Source organism: Prinia subflava, chromosome 3 (assembly GCF_021018805.1).
Source record: "Prinia subflava isolate CZ2003 ecotype Zambia chromosome 3, Cam_Psub_1.2, whole genome shotgun sequence".
NCBI lineage: Eukaryota > Metazoa > Chordata > Aves > Passeriformes > Cisticolidae > Prinia > Prinia subflava.
The window spans coordinates 81153166-81178911 of NC_086249.1; the positions used below are offsets into that span (position 1 = coordinate 81153166).

Consider the following 25746-nt stretch of genomic DNA (forward strand, 5'->3'; position numbering starts at 1 on the left):
TATTTTAAGTATACTAAATGCTTAAAAAAAAAAAGCTGTGAACCATACTGTCTTCTTCTCATTCTGTTTATGTATGCTTTTGTGTTCTCTATCCTAATGCTCTACTGTAAGCATTCTGTGGCAGCAGGGGCCTTCCTCTACCCTTCAAGGCACTGTATGTTAACAAATAATGTGATCCATTTTGTAAAGGGACACTTGTTTTGCAGATAGAAATATCTGTTCTTTTTTGTTCATTAAAAAATCTTGTTCTGTGGGCATTTAAGATATTTAGGAAGAGTCAAAATGGAGAACAGTGCTTGAAAAGTGCACATTCATTGGTGGGAAAGATCATCATAGTCCAGAGTGATGTTTTGGGTGTGAAATATAAACACACTGGCTTGTCCAGGATACCGACACTAATCTATTTTCCTTTTTCTTTCATGTGTGTATGTGTTTGTGTATGTTGTTTTTTTTGTTCACTCAGCCCCTTCTATGGAGAAGACTTTTACTGTGAAATTCCTCGGACCTTTCGCCATCTGTCATTTTATATTTTTGACAGAGATGTTTTTCGAAGGGATTCCATCATAGGTATGTGTTCATAAATTACTACTTTCCTTACAGCTTATTTCTCTTGGATTTTAACTTTTACGTTGTATGTAGTCTTATGAGTTGGGGGTCTTGATAGGACTGATGATGATAATGGTAAGTGCTGCTCAGTATTGTCCTTCTTTTTCAGTTGTCTAAAATGCCTTCAGTATTACATATTATATATAAAAAGTTGGGGAGATAAGCACTGTCTGTTCCGATAGTGAATGCAGATTGCAATTTAACAAGAACAGGCCATAAAACCCTGTTTAAATGTTGACAACCTCATTTGTTACTGCAAATGTTACTTTTCTTTTCCTAACTGCTAGGCCATTAGTCTTGCTGTTTTCCAGGGCCCTCACACTTGCCATCTTGCAGTATTGTTCAACTGTGCCTTAGCACAGGCAGAGGAATAGCTACTGGCCATAGGTAGCCCAAGTACAATGATGACAGAATTTTATCAGAGCAAGCTGTCAGCTACAGCATAGCTCTAAAAGACTTCCAGTGCCTGTTTGAGATTGACAGTATTCCTGCTTTTCCAGATGTTATTTGCTGTGCATTTCACCTGCAGCAAATTGTGTGACACTCCATTTATCTCTTTGGGGATGAAAACCTTGTAAAAGCTTAGTTGTTATTGAGGGGAACAGTTTCTAAGTCACCTGAACACTTCTTACTTTTTTTTTTTTTCAGTTATTCATCTCTTTTGAAATAAGTTGTGTGTGTCTACCATGGGTATAGCTAGCTTAGGTTGTACAGAGGAAGTTGTCAGATGTTGAACAACAGTTTGTAAGATGGTATAAAATTTATTATCTTAAACCATGGGGTGGTGGTGCAGATATTTTACGTGTATCTTTACATTACAGTAATTTGTCATGCAGTCACAAGCTTTTTCTTTAATTATTGTTTTACATACGAGCTGGGAAAGCAGGTCGTCATTCTCTTTGTCCATAAGTGAGCTCGTATGCGTATAGCATCCTGGGGAGGAGGGAGTCAGTTCCTGATTGATGAGTGAGGTTTTTGGAAAGCTTTTTTTTCTCTCTAATGTCTAGTTTCACTTGTACTTTGAAAGTAACACCTCCCTTCTTTCAGCTGGTGAGGTTTTCATTGCTGGAATTATCTGATCTCTTGTGTATCACTAGTTTTCAGCAGCTGCAGTGATCCGTCAATGGGCCAGGGTCTTTTCTTGCTCAGGGCTTTACTCTTTCTCTTGGAAAAACAGTCTCTTGAACCACTTAATACATGTCAGGCATGTGAAATTGCAGAGAGAGAAGTGAAAATATTTTTATTTTCTCTGTGTTTCCTAAGTTCATGTTTTAATAATTAAAATCTGATGTTGAAAGGGAATCATTCAGGAGCTGCTAGAGTAATCTTAAAGGTGCTGGAAGCAGTTTGTGAAGAGGACATGTAGAAAATACAGAGACTTTTGTTTGCATAGTTGAATGATTGGTCAAGTTTTCGTTTTTCACTCTCTTCAGGAGATGGCAATGTTAACTTTTGCATGTATTGCAGAATCCACAGGTAGGCAAGTTGGTGTGTTACTGTACTGATCTTATGATCATAGAAAGGCCTGGGTTGGAAGGGACCTTTAAAGGCCATTTAGTTTCAACACCCCTGGTTGAAACATGGTGGACACCTTCTACTAGACCAGGTTGCTCAGGGCTCCATCCAGCTTGGTATTGAACACTTCCAGGTATGGGGCACCCACAGCTTCTCTGGGCAACCTGTTCTAGTGCCTCATCACCCTCAGAGAAAAGAATTCATTTCTAATGTCTACTCTAAACCTACTCTTTGTTTAAGGCCATTCCCCCTTGTCCTATTACTACATGCCCTGTAAGAAGTCCCTCTCCAGCCTTCTTGTCAGCCCACTTCAGGCACTGGGAGGCTGCTATAAAATCTGCTTGGAGCCATGTCTTCTCCAGGCTGAGCAGCCTGTGTTCATAGGAGAGGTGCTCCAGCCCTCTGATCAGCTTAGGGACGCTCCTCTGGACTCCCTCCAGCAGTCCACATCCTTTTCGTGTTGGGGCCCCAGACCTGGACAAGGTACAGCAGCTGGGGTCTCGCAAGAGCAGAGTTAGAGGGTCAGAATCACCTCTCTGGCCCTGCTGGTCACACTGCTTTTGTTGCAGCCCTGGGATACACTTGACGTGGAAATTTGAGGTGCACACTGCAAGATTATGTTGACCTTCTTGTCCACCAACACTGCCAAGTCCTTTTCTTCAGGACTGCTCTGAATCTATTCTCTACCCAGCCTGTGTTTGAGTTTCTGATTGCCCTTATCAATGGCCTTGTACTCGGCCTCGTTAAACTTTGCAAAGCTCCCATGGTCCCACCTCTGCAACCCATCAATGTCCTCCTGGATGCCATTCCTTCTCTCCAGTGTGTCAACCAAGCCACATAGTGTGCTGTCACTGATGATGTAGCACTAGAAGTCAAAACTTTGGTGTTTCCTGTCTACATTGAGATTTTACAGTACATATTGTCTATTGTAGAATTTTTTCCTCTCTTCCTCCCTCTGTTCCCCTTTCCCTTTATTGCAGGCATATTTTGGAAAACATTTCAAAGGTATGGAAGTGTAATAAATAGCAATGGAGAAAAGAAAAAAATTCAAAAATTACTATCAGTTTGATACTACTCTCTAAGTTCTGCTTGTAGTAGGAAAGTTTTCTGGAAAGAGAACAGTGCTTTGGAGTAACTGCTTGTGGCTGTTTTCAGTAGTTCCTATTGAATGGCAGTCAGCAGCCACAAAGCTCAACAGTAGATTTATTTTTGAACAAGGGAACTCTCTAATTTGGTAAGTCTTATAACATTTAAAAGCAGTAGTTGCTGTATGTGTATCTTCAGCTCAGTTTTAAGACTTAAACCTTTTGAAGAGGTTTGAGCAAAAGGGTGGTCCAAGTAAAGCGAGAATGAGCTCTTTTCTACTGAATCACCAGTAATTCTGCAGTCAGGGGCCCTTTGTTTCCATTCCAAAGATCACTCGTAACATTGTTATCCTGAGAGACTTCTGTTGGAGAAAATGGGGTTTCTCATGCTCATCCAGCAATGAACTTTCTTAGAGGAGGGAGTTAGGAGGTTGTGCCTTCCACCCAGGAGAGACTGATTTTAAGTCCATATGTTATTGAACATATGAATTTACCTGTGTGCAATTTGCTAATGTTTGATATCTCTTTGCAATGTTTTTTTGGCTGATTTGAGACAGAGAATGGAGTGCATATGGGTCAAAATGGTGAGAATTTGCAAGTAGCTGTTTTTGAAGATGGTTGGTTAGCAGAATTCCTTTTGGTTGACTGTTAAATGGTTCCAGGAGTTTCTGTTGATGTTACAATACTGACTTCCAGGGTTACTGGAGCTCAGGCATGCTTTTATTCAAATATGAGGTGTAAGTTTGTGATGGTACATTCTTTAACTTCAGAAATGCAGCTCAGTGTATGACAGATGAGAATGGTTAAGATACCAAAAGCGGAAGATATGGGAGAGAGAATAGGAAAAACAAGAACCCCCTGAAACCTGACATAAACTTCCGAGAAAAGCCAAACAAACTCAAATTGGAACATTGTAGCGGATATGTTTTGGAACATACTGCAGTATTTTGGCATACAGGATGGGAGGATTGTGCAGATAAAGATATCTTTTGAGTTTGCATGTTTGCTTATTACATTTGCATTTTCTTAATCATAATTGCTAAGTCATCTGGGATTTTGTTAGTTTACAGACACAACTTTTGAACAGTTGTGTCTTAGAAGAATCTTGGATGCTGTTGAAATGCAAATACAATGAAGAAAATGCCAAGTTCAGTGGATCTGAAATTATTTTTCTCTTTTTTCAGATAAATTATAGCAAATTGTTACTGTGAAAGTAAATTAGTCTTAAGTTGTTTAATTGATACTGACTGTTACTGGATAGGGTTTATGTACTAATTTGTATAGTATGTTGAGATGCTTTGGGTAGGAAATGTACTACTGAAAGCAATGGTAAATGCAATTTAAAGTCACACTCGTTTCTGAATGATCAAATAGCAGTAGTAGGCCAATTTGCTGGAATATGTGTCTATAATATGTTGAATAGCTATTTCCATCTAATTATTACAATGAAGAAAACAGAGGTGATGAGACTAACTTAAAAATCTGTCAGTAGGTGCCCCTGCAGTATAATGGGAAAAAAAAAAAGTCTCTGGCTAGATGCAGCATAGAAGAAGGAATATATTAGGATAGTAATGCTGCTGTATCAGGCAAATGTTCTTTAATGATTGTTCTGATATTTTTCAGCTTTTTAGAGATGTTGAATGAGACATGCTGTGTCTGAAATAACAATAAACTGGGCTTCTCACACCTCAATAACTGAGCTAGATTTAGTGAAGAAAACCATGTTTGTGATATGCCCTGAGCTGGTATTCTTTCGTTGTGTGACGAGTAGCTCAGGCTGCCAGGCTGTGACCTTAAACATCAGATCAGTTCAAAAACAGGAAATATGCCACACCAAATCACTTAACACTTCGGTGTGAGGTTAGTTGATATCATCTGTCCTTCAGGTGACAAATACACAATGATTTATCATCTACTTAAGTCAGTTTGGTTTTTTTCACCTCAGCACTCCATTTGTTTTGGTAAGAGACACATAAAACTGACTTGCCAACATCTGTGCTAAGCAGGAGCTGAATAGAACAAAATGCTGCTGTACTGATGGGGATGGAATGGTGCTGAATAAAGCACAGATGGGAAATGTTAAAGCTTTTCAGTGAAGAAGCAGAAAGCCAGTGAGAGAAGACTAGTGTGTGGTTCTGTTAATTACATTTACAATAAATTAACTGCTCTAAGTCACCTTCATACAGGTTGTTAGGTGTGTTGTATGACAAATTGAGACTCTTGTGGCCATTGTATCCTGGCAGGTTGTAACTCTCTTCCTCTGTAATGCTGGATGAGGTGAGGCAAAGTAAAGCACTAAAACAAATTTGCCTTCAGAAGAAGTTAAATTTAGCTAATCTGGACAAAAGTAGATGAAACCAAATCACAGCTCTTGGAGACACAAAGTGAAAACACTTTAGAATTCAAAGTTGTTTGAAGCTTGAGTGTTTGAGTTACCTGTGCCTTTGTTAATGGCTACTTCCAAAGATGAGGAGGGATGTTTGGAGAGTTGCCACAATTTATTACCAAACATCCAAGCAAACCATCTACTGTTATTAGGTAACTGTTACCAAATGTAGCTGAAACATCAGCTTTTTTATTTCATTATTTAACTGGTTTAAAAGAAAAAAAAAATTGAAAAGAATCATCCCTGCTGAACTGTGCTTCTTGCTAGTTAAGTGCAGGAAAGATCTTCCAATGCAGCATGAAGCAGAGATCAAAATTTTAGTAGAAAATAGTGTTCCTTGGTTTCTTCTAGCCTGACCATGGCTTAGGCAGTTTACTGTCTCTAATGTCTGGTGGATGATGTGGAAGTCATGTATCTACTCAGTATGATATAGATATAACTACTAATGAAATAAAGGAAACAGATGACTCTTCCAGAATGACAAGTCTCAAAAAGATATAAACTAGAATTATCCTGGAAAGGTTCTCTGCAGCTATGTAGAAAGGCTAAAGTAAATACTCTCTGCATACAATAAGCTGTTAGGATGCACTCACAATATCTTTTAATCTGGTGGGTGGTCCCAAGAGCAAGAAAACAAAGTTGAGCTTTCAAAAAGTGGTATTTTTTTCTTCTTCATCCAAGAAGTACAGATGTAAACAAAACTACTGAGCATGAATTTCAACTGTCTTTTAATGCAGCCCTCCTCCTGACATGAGAACAAGTTTTAATATTGTCTGTATGTAGAATGAGGGAATGAATGAGGTGCTTGTTCAGTTCAGGCAGCATGCTCAGGGTTTTGGTGCCTGCTGTAAGGCAGACAGCGGTGACTGCAAGCCTGGAATTCAGGACTGCTCTCCCATTGCAAGCAGCTACAGGCTATACCTGTGGCTGAAATGTAGGGCCATTTTAAGGGCCTGGAGAGCAGCTGGCAGAGAGTTGATACCAGAGGTGTGGTTGAGGAGGGTTGTTTTTGTTTGGGGGTTTTGCTGTTTTTAACAGGAAGGGTGAGCAGAAATTTGTGTGTAAGACAGGTGACCAGCAAAACAACTCTGATGGAAGACAGTTCATGCAGTGCTGCAGCTTGTAACTTTTAAGAGTAGAAGCTACGTTTTGTCCACAGCCTACTTTTCTCTGCCTTATTACACAAGATAAATCCCACAAAGAGGAAAAATGGATTTAATAAGTGGTATTTTTAATATATTTGGACTAGTTTAAAAAACCCAAACAAATGAAATTAGGGTCATGAATATCACATACCTCAGTACTCTCTGTGGATGCACTAATGCTGTGCTGGAAGTGTTCTGCTATTATTGCCACTAAATTCTTACCCATTGTAGCAGATGGTCTAATAGTGCTCATGCTTCATGGTGCACTGCACAGGAGCTGTGAGGGAGCAATTGTGCTGCTTCTAAGGCTCTGAAGCCTTATGTTGCCCCTAATTCTCATCCTTATCTTTGTAATACTGAAATAGGGAGTTTGCTCGTTTTAGTCTTTTTCTGTGTTATGGGAGAGGTGAGTGAATTTGTGCTGTTCTTGAACAAGGCTGTCAGCGTTTCTGTACTTTCATTTCAAGACAAATAACCTTTTATACAGATAATTACAAAATTCTAGGTAGGCTGGAATAGCAGTGATGCTTCTTGTTTCAAGATAATTAGGATCTCACAGCCTAAAGTGTTGATTAAAATTGATTCTGATTTGTCCTTAGTTTTTCCAACTATTGAAAGGACTTTTTTTGTACACCTGCATATCAGTTATGTTAAATCAAGATAGTGATACAGTGTGTCTGTGCACTTAACATGCTAACATGAAGCAACGTCTGAAGTAGCTTTGAGACTTACTTATTGCCTAACACTGCTTTATATAGGAAGGAGACAAAGTCTCTGTTCAGAGCTGAGAGAACTCAATTAATTAGAATTTTGGGGCATTTTAATGTGTGACTCAGACCTGACCCTTTGTTATTAATTATCTGTACTGCAGTCATTGTTAATGAAGGATATTATATTAAAAATATTATATTATATTGTTTCAGCTCATTTAGTAGCAGTGTGTAAAATTCTGTTGGTTTCACTGTGTAGGTATTCCAAGATAAAGATAACCTAAAAAGAAGATACAAGAGCTCCTGAAATGTTCTGATTTTAGGCTTCTGTAAAATAACTTTTGGATCCAAACCTGTTGGATCATGTTTCAGGTAGGGTCTTGAGCCCTTTTAAAGTCACAAGCTCCTTTGCTATTGCTGCTGTGACTACCTTTTCAGTAAAGATGTCTTCTGCTAGTCTAGCATCTGTTGTAAATATCCACATATCTCATCTGCAAACTAGAAAATTATTCTTAAAAGGTGGAATGTAATTACTCAACCAATGTCTAACCCTTTTGTCACCAACAGGTAATGCAGACAGAAGATGGTTGTGTATGGATGGAGAATGCCTGAACCAAATTATCAATTTTGTTAGTCTTGGTATGGAGATATTGACCCTGACTTGACAAGCCTAGGCATGTTCAGGGACAAGTTAATGGGCTGCATTGAATTGATTTGTCAAAATGCCTGTAACCAGTGAGGGATGGGCACTGAGGGTGTGGTGCTTCCACCAGCACTTTCTCAGACAGTATAGCCAGAAATTCCTACCCTTCTCTGTTCAAAATCTGTCTCTGTGCCCAAATTACTGATGTCCTACCATTTTCTGTCTTGTAGCTATGTTAATGTGACTCTTAAGTGGGGAAGCTCTAAAACAGGTCAGTTGAAATGACCTTTGTGTTAAAAATGCCACCACCACCCACACATGACCCATGAAACTTATTTCTTGTTCTCTTCTCCTTGCACAGAATGTTTATTTTCATTGTTTGGGGTTTTTTAGATTTGCTTGATTTCCTCAACAGTTTCAGTATGCCCTGCTCAGAAGACAGGGGTGCATGGGTGAAGAACGTAGGAGGTTCTTATATCAGTTTGTACCAGGGATTCTAAAGCGGAGTTTTCAGTTTTAAAACCATCCAGGGCCTAGGTAGTAACTTTATTAATCTGTAAGCTGTCTCCTCAATAATAGGTATGTTGTTTTTTCCCTAAAAAAAAGTTCACAGAAGGAAGAGCTCAGCTGTGGCATGTTGCACCTTTGTTTTGAACGCAGAGCTTAGGATTTAAAAGTTCCAGTGAAGATCTGTTCAGTCTGAAGTGGGGAGTGGGAGGAGGGGGGCGGTCATAGGGAAAATGCTGCCATATGGGTGGAAAACACAGCAGTGTGTGAGGTTTTCCTGCCCTCCCCCGGTCTGAAGGTGTGGTCAGCATCAGGCTTCAGAAAGAAAGTAGTTCAGATGAGAAGAATGTTTTTACTTAGTCTTTGCTGAGAATTTAACTTCTAAAAATGTAACTTACACTGAGTTTTGAAATTACACTTTACATTGTTCAGCAAGCTTGGCTATTTCCTGCCTCTTCCCATACAGTGTCTAAAAGCTTAAACAGATGCAGACTTCGCAGCCTGGGGTCACTCCGAGGAAACCAGCAGGAGTGGCTGGGTGCCTCAGGTGCAAGATTTAGAGTTTCTTGATGCTGTTTGGAAGCCACCCAAGTCTTGAGAAATAGTGCAAGACAATGGGCTCGAGTTTGGGAGTGTGCTGAAGAACCACAAGAGGAAAACATCCTTTAAATAAGTGGTGGTAAATCTTTCTGACCTCTCGTGTCGGGTTTATCTTCAAGGAGAATTACAGGTTCTTATCGTGTAGTGTCAGGTCAAGTGACAGGTGCCAACAGCTTGTGATTATTGGCCTAGATTTAACCTAGTTCTGGTGCTGCTGGAAGTTGTTGGAGCCAGGTCAGACATAGGTCAGCCAGTGGCAGAGCAGTGACTGTGTAGAGCAGGGCAGAAACATGACCGTGCTCAGCACCTGCACTGTGTTTTATATGGGTCTGGTGATGAGGAGGAGGAATGTGAGCAGGATGAGCATATGTACATGGCTTGTGCAGGTAAAGAGTTATTAAAAAATTGTGAGGGAAGCTCCTCTGTGTGTATGCAGAGAGCTGTTTAATAGGGCAGATCAAACATTCAGCTTTATATATATATATATATCTTTGTGTATGTTTAGACTGGCCAAACTGTAGGCTGCCTTTTTACTCTCACCTTCTTTTTTTCCCTCGTAGATTTTTCTTTTTTGTGGATCATTTGGTATGCAATGAAAAGCCCTGGGTAATAGCCAGGCCAGTCAATAAGTTCCAGTCATTAATAAAAGCTGCTTGTGTGCAGAGCAAACAGTGCTGTTCAAACAGTTTCCTAATGAAAACAGTTGTATCACCACGTTAACTCCCTCGGAGCTGGAGGCACGTGCCACTGCCTGTGAACACCTTGTGCTGCAGTCATGTACTGACCTTGTGGCCAGACCCATCTGGGTTACACTGCCGTCCTTGATGCGGAGAGCAGAGGAACTCCCCACTGAAAGAGGGGGCAGTGATCACACCATTTACACTGTGTACAGATGCAGATATTGGGAAACCATCCTTGAGTGTTCTGCAAGGCGCTCCTTACATGGGAGGAGACTGTGAATGAGACTGATTGCAAGTGATGGTGTTTGGAAAGTGTGTGCAACGCTGCAGCTGAGTGGAGGATTTCTGCAAGAGATTAAAGGGTAGCATGAGGATAGCAGCCAGTGAAAGTAAACAATTTCAGGTCCAAAGCAATTAGTGGAAAGGCATGCATTGCAATGTATTCCTCAAAATGTTTTAGAGAAACTAGGTTCCCCACAAACCACCGCACTGTGGTTGGAGAATAAAAATAGACGATTTGAAAAAACAGAGTCATCATCCCATGGATTCTCAGTAGAATAACTTGGTGTCTTCTGTTCAGCACAGTTCAGATGTCTTATTTACCCTTCCTGCTGTATTATTTTGTAGGTATATGTAATTTAATTATTGCTTTTTTAAGAAGTTTGAGTGACTTGCTCTGTATATCCAGTAAAGAGACTCCCTTGTTAATCTCTATTTAAACGTTTGCTAGGAGATGGATCTGATTATCCCTACAGGCCAAGCAGCAAGAGGACAGAATGAACAAGACTTAGAAATAATGGGTCAGAAGTTCTGAAAGGGAAGCTAGAGCAGAAACCCTGGCAGATACTATGAGGGCAGTTGTGGAAGAATGTTAGGGTAGTTTAGGAACTGGGACTGGAAATCTGGAAACTGTCATCAGAAACAGCCAGAAGAATGCAGCTGCAGCATGGTATGGGGTGTAGCCCAGCAAATGGGAGGGCTGGGTGAAGCCATCCAGCTAATGGAAAAGGCCATAAATTGAGGGAATGCTGGTGTGTAATAACTTGCTGCTAGAATGTCTGTAAGCTTTTAGATTTCACAAGGGAGAGTGCTTTGTGTTTCCCACTTTTGTAGTCTTTGATCATGTGTTCTTCCTTTTTTTGTCTTTGCAAATGTGTTCTGTTAACATTTGCTTGGGTAATGTGCTACTGACATCTGGTCAAACTGCATGAGTTTAGGTAGCCTTGGTGATCTTTTTCCCACAAAACTGTATCCATTGATGAACTTTATCTAACAACATTTGGTTAAAGAAAGTCTGTGTTTTTATGACAAAGCAGTGGTTGCAAACTGTATGTGAGCAACTCCCTTTAGCAGCAAAAGTCCACCCAACCACATTGCCAAACCCCAGCTTCCTCGAGCCTTGTCAGTGTGTCTGCCCTGGATTCTTTCACTTCAAACATGCTGCTTGCTCAATGCTGGGGAGCCACCCAACCCAGAGCAGCTTTCTGGGGATCACGTGCTGCTCAGGCATGCCACGCTCAGCTCTGTGTATACAAAGAAAGACGTTTGGAAAAAGTTTCACTGCTCCTCAGAGAGTGCTTAAGGTACTGCCTGAGAGAGATTGGGCAGGACAGAAATTTCTGCATTGACCCTTCACATTCATGTGGGCTCTTTGCCCACCGAATGGAACTGAGTGCTGTTACTGTACCTACGAAAACAGCTAATTTGTTAGTGGTAAGATGGGTATAAAAACACGAGAGTTAAAACTCTTCCGTGTTTTGGGGTGGGTTTTTCTCTGCAGTCAGGGATAGCACTTGGGTGGCTCTGGTTTGCATAATGTGAAGTCTGAAAGATTTGAGTGGGAGAGAGAGAGATTGATAGGGCCCCAGAATGCAGATGTGGGAATCTGCTGTGACTTGACATCTCTAGTTGTTTCCTTTCTCTTACAAAACTATACAGTGAAATGTCTCATCCTGAAATATTGTTGGCAATAACATATGCATGGAACATTTAATTTGGGATTGTGACAGACATCAGCCACAAAAAAATCTCTGCAACAGTTTCTAAGCTTTTCTTCCCACAAGTTTAATTGCGTGTCGGAGAAGTAGTAATGACATTTTTGTTACTAGCATATTTACAAGCTTGTCCATAGCATCCGGTGCTTCACTCTGTTAGGACTTGAGGAATTTTCGAGTCATTCACAAAATGCAATGCAGAAAGATGTCTTGTCCTCATCAGTATTGTGCTCATCATTATGTGTTGTGTAAAGAAGTATTCCCCAAAAATATTTCCTTGCTCTAAATCCTTTCTTGACCAGGACAGACCCTAAATAGTTTTTTTAAAACTTGGTTTTGGTTGAAATATATCTTGGTAGAGCTAAAGCATGTCTTAAACTGTGCTTCTGGTTTGTTTTATTTCAGGAAAGGTAGCTATACAGAAAGAAGATCTGCAGAAGTATCATAACAGAGACACCTGGTTTCAACTCCAGCATGTTGATGCTGATTCAGAAGTACAGGTGAGATGGTTAAAAAAATATCCTGGCAAAGGAGTATTTGTAACAAGGCCATGGCAGTTTCATGGGTTTCAAACCCCTTGGACAGAGGTGTTGCTTGCCTACAAAAAGGAAGTGTTGCCCATTAGTATGGTTTGGGTTTCGATGATAAGTGTAGGGTGAATTACAAGTGTGCATAAAACACTGGGGGTCAGGATTCTGCCTACAGAAATAATTAAAACTATGTGAACTATCAGGTCACTGATACAAGGAGGGGTGTGTTTATCTCAAGTATCAAATAACTTCAGACCCTATAAATAACAGTTGATTCCTCAGGGAGTGGAGCCATCTTGAAAATAGTGTCTGCAGGTACTGCTTTAAATAATTATGTTGGCAGGTTGCCACAGGAATGGCAACAAGTACATCTTTAATGTGAAAAACATTCCTTGCCAGATCCCTAGGCACTTGTCCAGTCAATGGGAATGCTGATAACTGTATTACTTCAGCCCTAAATTACATTTACTGTTTGGTACTTTGCAAATTTTTGTACGCAGTGAGGCTCCTCTTTATGTACTTGACTTCTTTTGAAGCAGATTCTGTTACGGCATTAGGTCTAGTGAAAACAGTCATTATGACAAAGCAAGAAATCAAAATTATATAGCAGGATAATTTGCTAGTTACTTTTTTTTTCTCCTGTAAGTATATATATTACAGATCATTTTTGAACCACAATACTTGTTTAGGAGGAGACATGACTATCTGACCAGTGCAAAAGTCTCAGATAAACACAAGGGGAAATGCCTTAGATACTTCTGTATGGTGGGGTTGGACACAGTATCTTGGTTTTTCAGTCTGTGTGCAGGTCTGTACAGGTTGGAACTTTACAAGTTGGAAAATGACACTTAAAATGCACACACATTGCAACATACAGTGTGGTCATGTATGGTGAAGAATATGTGGAAATACATGCAAGATTAGGTTTTCTTTTTCTTTGGAGAGACAACTAATATACTGCCATGCATGTGATACAAATAAAGCCTCAGGAGAGCCTGTTCAGCCTGTGACATTCTCTTGTAAAATATTGATCCTCTTTAAAGCCACATTTCAGTGTCACTGGTGATGGAAAGGCTTTTAACAGGCTTTTAACTATGAGATCTGTTCTGTTCACCCTGGTGTCCCTGTCCTCTTACCTCAAAGCCTCTTGTGACAGTGCCTTTAGAACAATAGATTGAGTGTTTATTTCCTGTAGGATATGAAAACTTTCCCTTTGTAATTTATCAGTTGAAGAAATCCAATATTTAGATAAGCTTCTGCATTGTTTTGTTACAGTATTTGTACAGAGTGAGTTTGTGGAAGCCTTTTAGACCAGGGTGCTTTCTAAGTTGCAGGCAGCTCTAGCTTTTGGAGTGAAGAGGAACACAGGACTGCTGGAAGCATGTTCTCTGTGATTGTACAGTTTATCACTTATGCTGTTTGCATCCTTACTAGAACCCAACCATTATAAACTGTTTCTGGGCTCTGTGTTTATTACAGGTAGTGTAAATATGATTTACATGATACTATGATTTTATCCCTTTTTTTAAATGTTCCTTGGTCTTTATGTTGAGATGCAAGAGGGCTTGGTTTTCCAAAATAGTGGGAACAGATTTGTAAATATTTTGTATGAATTCTTATGCAAGTGAAGATAGCCAAATAAAATATTTTTGTGTTTATATCTTTTATGTTTGCTGTATCTCAGTTGTCTTTCTAAGCACTTTTTCATTTTGAAGGGAAAATAGAATACTTGTGTTAATGATGAGTATTTATACAATGTTACTCAGTTTTCCTCCAATTTTAAAGAAAATTTTTAAAGAAAGTTTAGGAAATTTTTAACAGTTCACATTTGTAGTGAATCATGCAAATACTAGTACAAAGGGAGTTTTAATGTGCCAACTATCAGTTTTATCATTCTAGCAGTTTTTCCATTGTAATTTAATGGATTAAACATTGAATTGTATGTCAGGAAACTCCTGCATCTTCTGCTTTTGTCAGCCAGTGGCTGTTGTACTATTTTCCATGTTGTAGATCACTTCATGGTTATTTAGTTATGCATCACAGCACTACTGAGGTAAGCTATTGTCACTCCCACACTTTGAATACAGTAAATGTCAGAAAGAATGTGACTTGCTTGGGGTTATGCAGTCGGACTGAGAAATTAAAAAAAAAAAAAGATCAGGTTTCTAATTATTTCTAATACATTAGGCTGTGATGTGAAGGAAACTGGATAAGAATGATAAACCTGTAAGGGATTTACCTTGACCCTGTGCAAAGTCTGAAAATACCCAGGTTTTAAGCAAAGCAGCCAGCAGTGTCAGAAACTGAAAACTACCTTAAAAACAATGGATTGTTCAAATATTAGTGATATTGGATGCTGTGTTTCTTGTGGCCCACTTCTGGGACACAGTGCCTCATTTTTCAGAACAGAAAGACTGTTTTGAAATCACAGATAATATCATTTGTGATGTAAGAACTGGTATTTTGAGCTATCTGAAGTTTAACAAGAAGAATTTAAAATTTTATTCAACATGGTTTGTACCTCATTGGTATGAGTTTCCTGTATACTTCAAAAAATCAGTATGTAAGTGTTAATGTTGTATAACTTTATCAGAGAGTGTTTCCAAGGTGTTTAGCTTGAGACTTTGAATCTGGTTTTATGGTTTTACAACACTGCCAATTCTTACTGTGTTGTAAAGGTGCTTTGTGTTGTCAGGAGTGAGATTATGGCTTCATAAATTTTATTGCAGATAAGGATGTTACTGACAGCAGGACTACCTTAATTGTCAGACTACACAGATATGAGTATTACTGTCAGATGCTTTAATGCCACCTCCATTTATTGCTTGACAGTAAGTAAAGGAGTCTGGCATGATTGCTCATGCTGAAGGAGAAATGAGGGCATTGTGTGTCTGGGCTGGGTGCTGCTCAGAGGCCTGTGGTCTCACCAGCATGTTGTGTTCAGGCTCACATGGAGCAGTGCAGGTGGGACTGTGCAGCTGCTCAGCCCACAGACGCAGAGCAGGCATTACAACCCACATGGCTTTTGTGGGTTTGGTTCACCGTTTGGTCTAGCAAACCTTCCCAGTGAGATAATCAGCATCATCAGGTGCATCTGACTTTTCCTTTGCCTGAGTCGGTGGAAGGCAGTAGCTGCCAGAGCACAGTGCTGTGTCACTCAGCAGTGGGCTGTAACTGCCCCTTGAAGCTGACAGGCTTTTACTCTGTTGGTACATCAATGCCCCCACATTTTACTGGCTGTTTTGCTCTCACTAGTTTGAAAATAACACATTTCATAGTCTGATGTGGGCCTGTCAATGGATAACCCTGCATGCTGTTGAGATATAGCTGCGTGATGAAACAGCAGTTGTGCTCCAGGTGCTTAAGTTTGAGCTGTTCTGTGGAGAACAAGTGATGAAACTGCAGCTTATATTTGTGTTTGGCATACAAATACGATATCTGAATATTTCCTTTTTAAATGTAGAATAAAATGTTAAATATGATCGGGAAGTTTTCTTATACAGACTACAGAGTGGAAGTTTACAGCAGCCATTAATGTTTAATTTATGGCTTAACTTTCCAGACTGAGAAAAATGTTCTAAAAGTATAAAGCTAAAACCAGGTGGGTTTGTGTGCATTTAGCTGAAGGAATTTTAAGTTTCCATCTTCTGATGGAGCCTGCCTCCTCTTCAGTACTGTCCCCAGAGTTCAATGCCCAGTGTCTGACAGTACATGAGCCTAAGTATTTTAGTGAGAAGTAGAACAGGAATTGAGCCGTTACTGAAGATGATTTAACTTTTGCATTGAAATAGATTATGAACAGTCAGGCATTATGAACTTCAGCTGGAGGGGAGGGGCTAGCAGCAGAAGAGACAACATTGTAAGTTGCTTGAGGTCAGTATGAACATGATGTTGCATACTTTATAGGGGACATGTTTCTTTTCTACTAGTCATTTGTCCTTCAGGATCTACTATTCTTATTGTCGTAGTTTTGAGGGTCTGGAAGCAAAAATTGCCATGCGATTTTGTGTGCCTCTGTTTTGATCCATGAATGTTTTCCTTGTTTCCACAGAAGGAAGTTTACCCAACAGTAACTGATTCAGATATTTGCCCAGGGCTGTAGATGACAGATGCTGTCAGTGGTCCATGTGTTCTCAGTGAAATTTAAGCCCAAGTGCACATGCAGTCTTTAAAAGGCCTTTCCTGGTTTTGAGTAGTTTTATCCTTAATTTTCTTTTCACATTGAGTTCATAGGTCAAGTCTGTTTAGTGAAGTTTGAGCTTTGCTGCCTAAATACCCTTTGTGTACATGTAATCAGTGAAGTGGTTAAAGATCCAGAGATATTCTGATTAATATCTGTAGACACCAGCATACTCCAAACCATCTTGTTTGCATATGCAAAAGTAGGGGAGACTGGCAGGGAGAGTTAGATTATTCTGACATGTTTTCCTGTGCAGGCTCTTGTTTTGAAAGTTCCCCTTTTCAAGTGTGCTTTGAGTTACTTCCTCTACCTCATTGACAAATGTGAAATAGTCATGTCCTCTTACAGCTGAGTTCTCAGTTTTAAATGACAGAACGCTTTTCCAAAGCCAGTTATGCTCAAGGTCTTAAATAAAGTCATTGTCAGGGCAAAAAAAGTCTGACAAAAACTTGAAAATTGCTCATTTCCCCTTCCTTCTCATAAGAACTTTGATGTGTCTGAGATATCTATTTGGCTATCAACTTAATAAAAATAAAAGGCATGTAAAGGGCAGATAACCAACACTGAGGAAGCAAATTGTCTCACATTTTAACCTTCTGTACTCAATGCTTTGTGCCAAAGATTTACTGATGTTAAGTACTTTCTTCAGACACCAAAAGCCTTTCCTCTTCCTTTCACCACATTAGCATTTTGTCTATGCAGCCTTTGGCTATTGTTGATTAAACATGCCTGTTCTCGAGCATGGACTGGCATCAGTGTCATGTGGTGTATTATACTTCATTAGTAGAAAACATTATTTATGGGTGTGTTTGGAGAGTACACCTAAAATCCTCTTGTCTTGCTGGACATAACTACTGACTCTGAAATGCTGCCTGTATGTTAGCTAGAAGAATTTAGCTAAGGCATGGTGTGGTCCTCAAAAAAAACCCATTTCCTTTTTGTCAGCACCTTCCCCTTTGATGCAGAATCTGTATCTCAAGTGTCAGTCTTTGTGAATGAAATCTTGGCCTTTGTGGGGTGGGAGTTTTGCCATGAGTTCATCAGAGCCAAGGTTTCATCAAAAGCTTTTTAATTAGTTATTCTTCATTCATTGTTGTGTGATGGAGAAGTTTATCCCAAATCTGTGGAGGAAGCTGGAAGTGTTACTTTGTTATTTTTGTTCACCTTGTTGAAATTTCCAAGGTCTCTCCCATGTCTGCTTGCTTCCTGTTTTTTATATATATCAATGCCCTTTGCATATGTGGAGCAAGTCGTGTTGAACTGTGATGGCTCTGTTGCTAATTGTTAATTAGAATATGTGTTTGAAGATACAAGATATAATTGTCTTTAGGAGCAGCTTTATAGGGCAGTTTCACTCCAGTAATTGATAGAATTACATTATCAATTGAATAATTAAGAGCATTGCATGCCCACTGTCCAACATTGATATTGCCTATCTTTGTGTGGGTAATTAAACACTTCTAACATAAAAAGGAGTCACTGATGCATTTTGTACAACCTACTGTAAGCATGGGTAAATGCAAATTGTAAAAAGAAGCAGCTGCTTCCAGGTTTGGTATCAGCTTTCTACCACACACAGGAAATAAATGGGTGCTACCCTCTATATTTTTAACAGTGGCACTTAAGCTTCTATCCTCGTGTTGTTTTGAAGAGAGGTGACATGTCTCTTTTGATAGGGTGGGGAGATTCTCAAGGCTAAGTGCCTACTGACAGAATTATTTGAGACAACTGAGCCATGCAATGGTAAATAATGTTTGTGGTAAGGGGAAAGAGCAGCTATTCACCAGATCCTGCTTTGTGGCAAGACTTCCTCCCTTTGTGAATGTGAGATCACAGTATTCAGACTTAACAGCACAAAGGGCTGAGACAGCCAATCAAGTTTTGGTCTATCACTCTTCAACAGTTTGACTGTAGCATGATGTGGTGAGGAGCACCTACTGCTGAACAATGAGTGTACATGGTTTTAAAATAACATATGTGGGGTTTGTATCTGCAGAACATAATTTGTCTGGGGAAATGAAACCCTTTCACTTACAACATCTACATCTTATATCCCATTGAACTATTTGAGAAAAAAACATGATTATTTTTAAGGATTGTGACCATATGGCTGTAGTCTTCCTTTAGAGAAACAGGAAGGTTAATGTTATGCCATGTGAGGTTGTTTGCCAGTTACTGAGCAGTTCTGACATGCCTGCGCATATGGGGAGCAAGCAGATATCAGTTCCGCTTTGCTTAGCATCTATGGATCCCTGCAGTGCTGAATGGAGTTGCTGCACTTTGCTCAGTGATCAGCTGGGTTTTGTTCCAGTTTCTCGTGAGCTGCACTCTGGTCCAGCAGGCAGGCTGTGATCTCTGGCATCATCCTTAGACCTTTCCCAGCCGCCTGCTGCCCTCTGCTAAAGGGAAGAGCAGCTGTTACAAGCAGCAAATGTAGACAGCAAACAAGCTCCTTCCTCCTCCTGCTTTCAAACCTACTGGTAGGCCTGACCTTACGTGAGGCTGCTGATAATACTGCAGGGCTAGATTTACCTAAAACAGTACCCTTGGCCTTTCCTCTCCCATTCCCTGAAGGGCAGCATTTTGTGAGCTCTTAGGGTTTGGCTCAGTTTTCTTGTTCACTTTTAGGTTTTACTGATGGCAGAAAGTGACTTCTCAGGAAGGTGGCTAAAAAGATTTCAGAGTAGACAGAATCTGCCCAATAACATCTGCTATATCCTGTAAAAAATTTGGAAAGACTGAGAAAGCAATGGCACAGGTTATTCCCTAATTTGGAATGGTTTCTGTGCAGCGCTGAGTTCTTCCAATGCTCATTTTTCCAGACAAATTGGAGCAAGAGAAAATAAAGCAACACATCAGTGTTATCACAGTCCTGAATTTGAGATTCCAAAAAAATACAGTGCTGGCATGAGTCAGTTATGAGCTGTGGTTCATGTCACCTGCTTAGCCTTGTCCTCCCCTACAGCTGTCTGTTACATCTCTTCCCTTCTCCATCTCCAGGGGCTGGGGTGAAACTGCTTGCAGTCACACTCTACTAGCAGGATAAAGAGTAAGGAGCCAAAAGTGGGTCTCAGTCCCTCTTTCCACACTACTGAGCAATGAGCAGAGTTATGTTTGGAAGAATGTCCCCATATGGCATAAATGTTTGGAAAAACTTTGATCCAGGTGCACTCCCACTAAGAGAAAATTCCCATCAAACTTGGGTCAGCTAGTGAGAAGTAGAAAGGTGGTTGACCACAAACCTCCTGTTCAGCAGGTTGAATAGTAAACAAATACCTTATTTAGGTGTTTTTGTGATATCAACTACTGTTTTTTGTAGAAGTGAATTATCATGCCGTGTGAGCCCTGGATGTTAAGACTGTTGATCTGATACTTAATATTCAAGCAAACTGTATTTTCTGGTTTTGTTTAAATCAGTGGTAAAGACTTGTTCTTTCCCTTTGATGTTTTTTAAAAATGAAAGATTTCTAAAAATTTGACAATAACAAAAAAGGATGGAGGCCTGGTTAATACCTGCTTTAAAATGATTTAGGAAATTTGGGTAGATTTGGCTCCTGTCTTGAACTTAGGCAGACAGTCTTCTGTGCACTTTCTAGAGCCTCAGATAGGCGTGGAAGTTCCTGGTATTCGTCAGTGCGTTTTCATAAATATTTCTCTGAAAAACCAGATTGCATCTGTTTTGAGCTTGACTGGATGTTGCATCTGAATCTACCGTCACTGGTTCATGTGGGATGTGTCAGATTCCAGGACAAAATGTGTGCACTTAACTGCACTCTGACACAGCTCCCAGAGGTGTCCTGGTGACCTTGCAAACACTGCCTCTGAGGCCTTGTTCAACATACTAAAACTGCTTTATGTCAGGATGGCAGAAGTTTGTCATAACAGTAACTTTAGGAAAATCTGTGGTTACACATTTTCTTTTCCTTCAAATTACTGTGGTTAAATTAAACCACAAATTTGCAACTGTTGGAAACATGACACAGTTAGGTAGGATTTGTGTGCTTTTATTTGCTTTATAACTGTTTTCTGGTGTTTCAATCCACAGTGACTCACAGCTGCATTCCAGGCAGAAAGGAGGTGGTTGGAGACAGGCTTTTCCTGTATCTACAAAACCAGGACTTTGAGTCTGCTTTTTCTTTTCTTTGCCAACTTGCAATCAGTTTCAGTGAAGTTTTCAGATAACGGAGTGTGTAGTAAAGATTCTATTTAACAGCATAATCCGTGTTTTCCTCAGTAAAGCCTTTCAAAAGTTTTTTGGTTTTTTTTTACTGATTTCCTTATGAATACTGTCTGCTTCCCTACAAGAAATTCAGTCATCCAATGGCTTCTTTAATCAATAATTGCAAACTGGAAGCTGACTGGCTCCCTTATGTGGTGTTAGGTGTGGTTAGGAAGGAGGTGCAACCTGTGAACCTGTCAGCCAGAGCTGACATGGAGGGTGGAAAAGGGTGGAAAAGTGTTCAGCAGTTGGATTGGCACTCCTTCTGCTTGTTCCTTGAAAAGAGCTCCTACCTTTCCAAAGGAGAAAGGTATTAGCTATGCTAATAACCATAGCTGCTTCTAGGAACACCCTGAAATATATTGTTAATGGAAATGTTTTGAGTGATTAATACATGCTACTTCAGGCTTGTCAAACCTCCAGATTTTTTCTCAGTTTTTTTTTTTGCTCTGCTAAAGGGAAAAAAGCATTATAGCCTGATAATAATGCAGGACTGAGCTGACTGGCTCCAAAGGAGGGATTCTCTCTGACCAGGATGAAGCCACTGTTTCAGCTTTGGGTAAAATGAAATTTTTTTCTGTTCTGTTGCATTTTATAATCTTTCCTGCTTGTAAACTCTGCATACCTACGACAGAAGACTCATGTTATTATTACAGTAGTTCTTTTAATAATAAAAATATAAACTTCTTTTTTACAAACTGTCAGTCAAAAATCATGGCAGATCTCTGTTTCTGTGGTACATTTAATCCATTAGAGGTTGACCTTCTTGTTGATTAGATTAACTTTTGATCTTACGATACTGATTTATTGCAGTTTTCTGTCTTCCTTTTGCAAAATGAATTATCTGGTATTTTGTAAACCAAACTAATGTCATTTCTCAGGAGTGAGTTTATTCAGATGATCCATTATGTTTTGCATAATGATATAATTGATTTGGGAAAAAGCATTTTGTTTATGTAAGAGTAACATTTTCTGTAAATTGAGCCTGAAAGCATGTTGCTGTAGCCTTATTTCAGGGTATTTGAGTTTTTAACTTGAAGTAAAACACTGAGGGTGTTTTAGGAATAGTTGTAGGCTGCTGGTCCCAGTGATCCCATGACCTCTGTTTTGCCGTAGGAAGCTTGGAGTCACTTCTTGAGCAGCTGACCATTTTCAAAGCTTTCACAAGAGAAAGATGAAAACTACAAGAAGAAAAATGGCTTTTAGCCCAGAAGAGGCAGCACTCTGTGCACACACATATGTGATTTTATGCTTAATGTAGCTAGGCAAATATGTGAAATACTGATTTCTAAAAATCTTTTTTTGACCTAATTTCTGAAACGAGCTTCCATTTTATTCAGTCTGTGTGAGATTGAGCCAATGGCCACTTCAGGTTTGCTCTCAGGCTCATATAAGTGCCTTGACACATTCTTTCCTGAGAAGGGCCAGTCTCACTTTTGTTTAAGACTAGCAGAAATATTTCTATAAAAACATTTGTGTACCTTGGTATTTTCCTACAAAGAGTATTTTCTCTGAAGTTGCTAGATCTCTATTCTTGTCTCTTAATTTCTTCAAAACTCGTATTAATGTTGATTTATGGTAGTTAGCAGAATATCAACAAAGATAGCAGTAGTGGGCTTTACAGGTTCAGAATACAAATTTATTCTCCAGAGACTAATGGTTTAGATCCTGTAATAGAATGTGCAGCCATTGGGGAGAGAGAACATGGAGGAATAAGGAAAATACAGCAAAACAAAAGCAATAATGCTGCTGTGCTTAAGCAGAGTTCTTAGCTGATTATGTGCCCAGCCCTTGTCATGTACAGCTGCAGTGGGCATTGCAGTGGTACCGAGTCCTTAAGAGCTAGGTGTAGAAGTGGCTTTATGCATTTGTGCAGAGAAGTCCTGCTCTTACGCATGAGGAGAGGCTTCAGTTTGGAAGCCAATGACATGTGCTGACTTTGGCACACACTGACAGGATGAAGGAGAATACCTGTGTCACTGAAACACGAATCAGGAGTGCAGATGAATGAAACATTTGCCTTTTGCATTGGTGGTGGTAGTTTCATTATTTTGTTTAAAATGATGCAAAAGACACACGGCAGAAACCTTGTTTGAAACGCACACAGTAATCTGGGTTCTTCCCTGGTCAAAATGCCAGCTGTGGTGCCTCTGCAACTTTATACAGCTTGAAGAGCTTGTCTTCAGTTGGAGAGGTTGCCTTCCTTCTTTTGTGAATGAACACCAGTATCGTGTGCCACGTGTACGTGAGGGGTCTGTGTTCCAGCCCTCACATAGGAAAAAGTGGTACTGACTCAGAATCCTGAAGGTATAAGTAGATAATAAAGGTCTGGGGAGTGAAAGCATGAAGTGTGCATTCAAGGTAGTGCAGAAAGAATGGTACTGAATAAGGGATATACACTAGGAAGGGGGAGAATGACTGTAGCAGTAAGAAACAGAATGCCTCATAGGTGCCTTCAGGACAAATATTCAGGCACTGAGTCCAGTGTTTGTGCTTCTTAATGTGAGAGGACCAGGGAATGACCTTGGACCAAACTTCTCTGTCCCTGCTCCTTAATTAGTGCTGCACTCCTTGCTGTGCTTTGGACTACCTTTACCAGCTTTTGTCCAGACAAATCTGCTGCAGGGAAAGGGAATCTTAGCAGCATAGGTGCAACTTGAGGCCAGGGTTTCATTTTCACTCTCCTCTGTTGCCCAGGACAGACATCCCCATAAAGCAGGAGGTTGTAGTAATTAGTAACAAGAGATAGGGAAGTCGTTGGCAAGAGTTTTGGTCCTGTGCAAAAAGAACAAAGGTTGAATCTGGGAGATCTTACAAAAGGGGTGGCAAAAGAATTTTGTGTGATTTGAGGTAAAGATGATATCCACATTAGAGTTGTGATGAATTACCTGGGTGGATTTTAGCATCCTTTAGTACAAAGGGTGGAGGGGAGAGTAATGAAAATGAAAGGTTCGACTTTGGCTGTGATAATTTACAGAAGATGGCTGGGCACTGCTGCCATGACAGATTTGGTCAATAACAAAATGTGTTTTGCATTACTGTATACACTGTAAAAGTGATACTGAGTTTTTGACAGTGGGAGTGACTATTCACATTTTGAAATATAATGGAATTAATCAGAGGAATGCAGTTGGCATTCATGTTTGCCTTTATTTTCTTAGCATATTGAGGGATAATACCTTGGCCCAAGTCATTATAACTGATGTGATGGTAAGGAGTTGAAGACTGTAACTATAGATGCTGTGAATGCTAGCAATATGATTAAACATTTTTATGTGTTTTTTTAATAACTGTTTGATATATTGATATGTGTCTTACAATTTATATTGCTTAATAGATTTTATTTTTATAATGTTTAAAACATGTAGGTGTTAATTTATAACACACTTCTGTGATGTCATTTTTAACTATAGTCTTGCGGATACTTGCTTCATATTTAAAACACTAATTACAACTTCAACACAACATTTCTGTGTCAGACTGGGGGCACTCCATATCCTTCAATTAGTACAACATACAGAGATAACATAATGGTGGGAATTATGCATCCAAATGTAGTTGAATGACTCCTAGTCTGGACCCTCTGGCAGTTGAAAGACCTGAGCTATACAGCTCTTATTTAATCTTTAGACTTCTCCTGGAATTGCTTGCACAAACTGGCTTTGGTTGAAGTTGGAAGGTTGTGACTGCCTATGCATAAAACTAACTTTTCCTGTGGTGTTTCTGGTGTGTTTCAGGGGAAGGTCCACCTGGAGCTGAGACTGAGTGAAGTCATCACAGACACTGGTGTTGTCTGCCATAAGCTCGCAACACGGTAGGACTTGAAATGTAGCTGTGAAGTTATGAGAAACACAATGATTGCAAACAGTGTGCAGTGCTTAATTTAAAAATAGTTGGAGCAATCAACACATTTATTTGGACATTGAATGTTCTTAATCAGAAATATCCTTGTGAATTTATAGGGTGTGAGATTTTTTTCATTTTCCTTCTCCTTCTCTCCACATCATCTATGTAATTTTCTTCCTAATAGTCTTAAATGTTAATAAATCCCTTATCCAGTTTAGTCATGGCATAAATACTAAAAAGACATCAAAGAGTAATATTAATGTCCTTCTAATTTGCATTAAGGATCTTAGCAGTTAATAAATTTGTAGCACAACTTGTGTGGTGAGAGAGTGTTACAGAGCTGACTTAAAACAAAAGTTTGCCATCATTTACTGAGGCAGCCTCAGAATCAGCCATTCAGTATCATTCAAGTTGAAACAGAGATGCCACAGGACTCAAATGGCACTAAAGATTTCACTGTCTCTGAGAAGGAGTCTGGAAGACCATTGCTCTCTGGCCACACCAAAGCTTTTCAGGTTACCTCAGCAGTAGTGGCAGAGCTGATTGGCTTCTGTGAGGAATGCTTTGTGTCCTCTAGCAGAAGAGCTGCCAAAATCGGACTGCTGGCATCATACACTTCTAGCTGTTTGGCAGTCATGTCAATATGATAAATGCTCTGCTAGGAAAGTTCTGACCAGCCTGATTTTCAGCCCAGTATTGAATATCATTTTGTTGCTGCCTTTGCTAAGGCTTTGTCCTGGTAACCTTTGCATCACAAATGCAGGTGACCCAATATGGGGACCTCCATCACTGTAGATATGAGGATGTGCTGGGGTAAGTGGTCCTGCCTGCCTGTGCATATCCCCTCTGGCCACGCAGGTCCTGGCAGAGCTCTGCAGCATGTACATTCAAACCCTTTCTCCCTGCAGTCTGCTGTGATGAGACAGAGCCAATATCAGGGGACAGTCTGCTGCAAGTTGCTGTGTGGGCTCTGAGCTCCAGGGAACTTGCTAACCAGGGCACAGTGCTGCTGGAACACAGCTGTACCTCTCTGAGAAAAAAACCTGCCATGTCAGTATAGCTGTGCATCACCTGGAGTGCCCAGCCTTCCTCTAGCTGCT

The 25746-nt window shown here is 39.9% G+C and overlaps 1 protein-coding gene across 1 annotated transcript in view; it reads left to right on the forward strand.

The window, feature by feature from the left end:
- RASA3 (RAS p21 protein activator 3) overlaps positions 1-25746 on the forward strand; it is a 129850-nt gene that overhangs the window by 47961 nt on the left and 56143 nt on the right. The window contains exons 3-5 of the mRNA XM_063392714.1: positions 464-567; positions 12277-12371; positions 24538-24614. Coding sequence (XP_063248784.1) covers positions 464-567; positions 12277-12371; positions 24538-24614 — 276 coding nt within the window. The remainder of the gene's footprint in view (positions 1-463; positions 568-12276; positions 12372-24537; positions 24615-25746) is intronic.